We start from the raw sequence: 2,038 nt of genomic DNA, 5'->3' as shown, positions 1-2,038 counted from the left end.
GAAATGGTGAATTGAGTAACGTTACAAGATAAAGAGAAGAAAACATACATAAATTTGATTCTTATTATTCAAAGCATTACATATAATTATACAACAAAAGTAGTTCTGCACTTGCAACAAAATGGTAAAAAAACAAATAAGAAAACAATGCAATACACAAGCACACTTACACTCATACAATATCAAAACAAGCACACTCACACACATACAATATTAAAACAAGCACACAATTCACATGTCTTATTTCGAACATTCAACATAGGTTAATCAGAGATCTTGTAGATATTTCTCTATAGAGAATGTGTCGGGACCATCGATAGAGTCCAAAAAGTTCCAAAGAAAAATACCCGGAAGTAATTTGTGTTTGACAAGGTATTTGATGCCCTTGTCAAGTATAGGGTCAACAGGAATGCCAATTCCTGCTAGGACTTTAGCAGGATTGTAATCAATTACCAGTTTTTTATAGAGATCTACAACTTCTTCCTTTGTAGAGAATTTCTGATTGTAGAACTGGTAATCAACCAAATCAATATTGTGTTTGTTGTCCAAATACAATTTCAGATAGTAGGGTTCCACGAGTTTCGTTGGAGCAATGGACACAACATGGATAGATAAATTTCTATCATTTTTGAGTTGTTTGATAACTTCCCCAATACAAAAGGAGAATTCATCTTCACTGGAATTGATGACATCATAATGAATATCAATACCGTCGATTATGTTTCTGTAGCTACGGTCGTCGTTATAGAGAAGGATGATTTTTTTGATGGATTCTACAGCGTTGAATATCCATCTATCTTTTTTAGCTGGATTGAATGGAAATTCAGGGCCAACACCTCCAATGCTGATAACCACCCTCACTTCTGGATGATTTTCTTTCAACTTTTTCACCAATTCAATACTTTCACGATCTACTTTCCAAGTAGGGGTGAAATATCCGTCGCCTTTTCCATGTTTATCGTAGTGCTCGATGGCAAAACTCAGAATGAAGTCGATTTGTCTGAACCTGCGGTCGAAATAGGGTTCATCTCTTGGTATATGATGTATGTATTGACGCAAAATGGTTAGCTCTTCTTTTCCATTGCTACTATCGGAAGACATTGTCACAATTGGAATTTGAAAGAGGAATTATAATTGGCTACTATTGATGCTTGAAATGATCACTTGTTGATGTCCTTTTATAAGCCCAAGTACCAAACTAATCCAAGGTGTTCACACAATGGTTGTTAGGGAGAAAATTAAATTATAAGGTAAATTCTACAACAATTTTTTTAATGCTAAGGATTATAAGTATTATTGGATAAGTTTCAACTAAATTAAAATATTGGATTATACGTGTGCAATTACTTATGTAGGAATAACTCAACATATGTTAATTAAATATAATAAGTGTTCTTTCATTTGATGTTTTTACTATGTCCATATTAATTATGTTCACATTATGGTTGTTAGGGGAATTAAACATTTTAATAATTTTAAAATTATTATTGATTTATAAATATGAAAAACATATTTATACTACCTGTGTCCTCTATGTGACTTTTGGCTGTCAGTGCCTTTTTTTCGTTTATTAATATATTATATTTTCTTTTTAAAAAAAAATCATAATAATATATAAACTAAATTAAGACTCGCGCGATGCGCGAAATTGAAATGAATTATTTAATTAATATTAGATTAAATAGATTTTGACTTTTATCTAGTATACCAAAATTTATAATAAGATGATGAGATTTTTTTACAGAAAAAAATTACAATTTTTAGTGAAAAAAAAAGTTTGAATTTCGAAAATATAAGATAAGACAACAAAATTAAAACAAAAAAAAAAGTTGAATAAGTGTATAACATTTATGTAGATTTTTAATGCTTCATTTTTCACTTATCAAAAATGTGTTTTCATCATTATATGAATTAAATATATTTCACATTCGAACGGCTCAGACAATATGAAACCAATTATCACGATTCACATTATATTTAAGATAAAACTCTTTATTTAACAAAGTCTTGTTAGTTTGATATTGAAATAAGCATGATT

General features: G+C 29.7%; 1 protein-coding gene across 1 annotated transcript; it reads right to left on the bottom strand.

Annotated features, from left to right (window-relative positions):
• Positions 1-267: 267 nt before the first annotated feature.
• Positions 268-1,101, bottom strand: LOC131637999 (chitinase 1-like). The gene has a single exon (XM_058908558.1). The coding sequence runs from the start codon at positions 1,099-1,101 to the stop codon at positions 268-270; it is 834 nt and encodes a 277-aa protein (XP_058764541.1).
• Positions 1,102-2,038: the final 937 nt, after the last annotated feature.

This window comes from Vicia villosa, unplaced genomic scaffold (genome assembly GCF_029867415.1).
Source record: "Vicia villosa cultivar HV-30 ecotype Madison, WI unplaced genomic scaffold, Vvil1.0 ctg.002131F_1_1, whole genome shotgun sequence".
NCBI classification, from domain to species: Eukaryota; Viridiplantae; Streptophyta; class Magnoliopsida; order Fabales; family Fabaceae; genus Vicia; species Vicia villosa.
The sequence above is the reverse complement of the archived record's forward strand: the minus strand, read 5'-3'. Positions and strand labels throughout refer to the sequence as shown.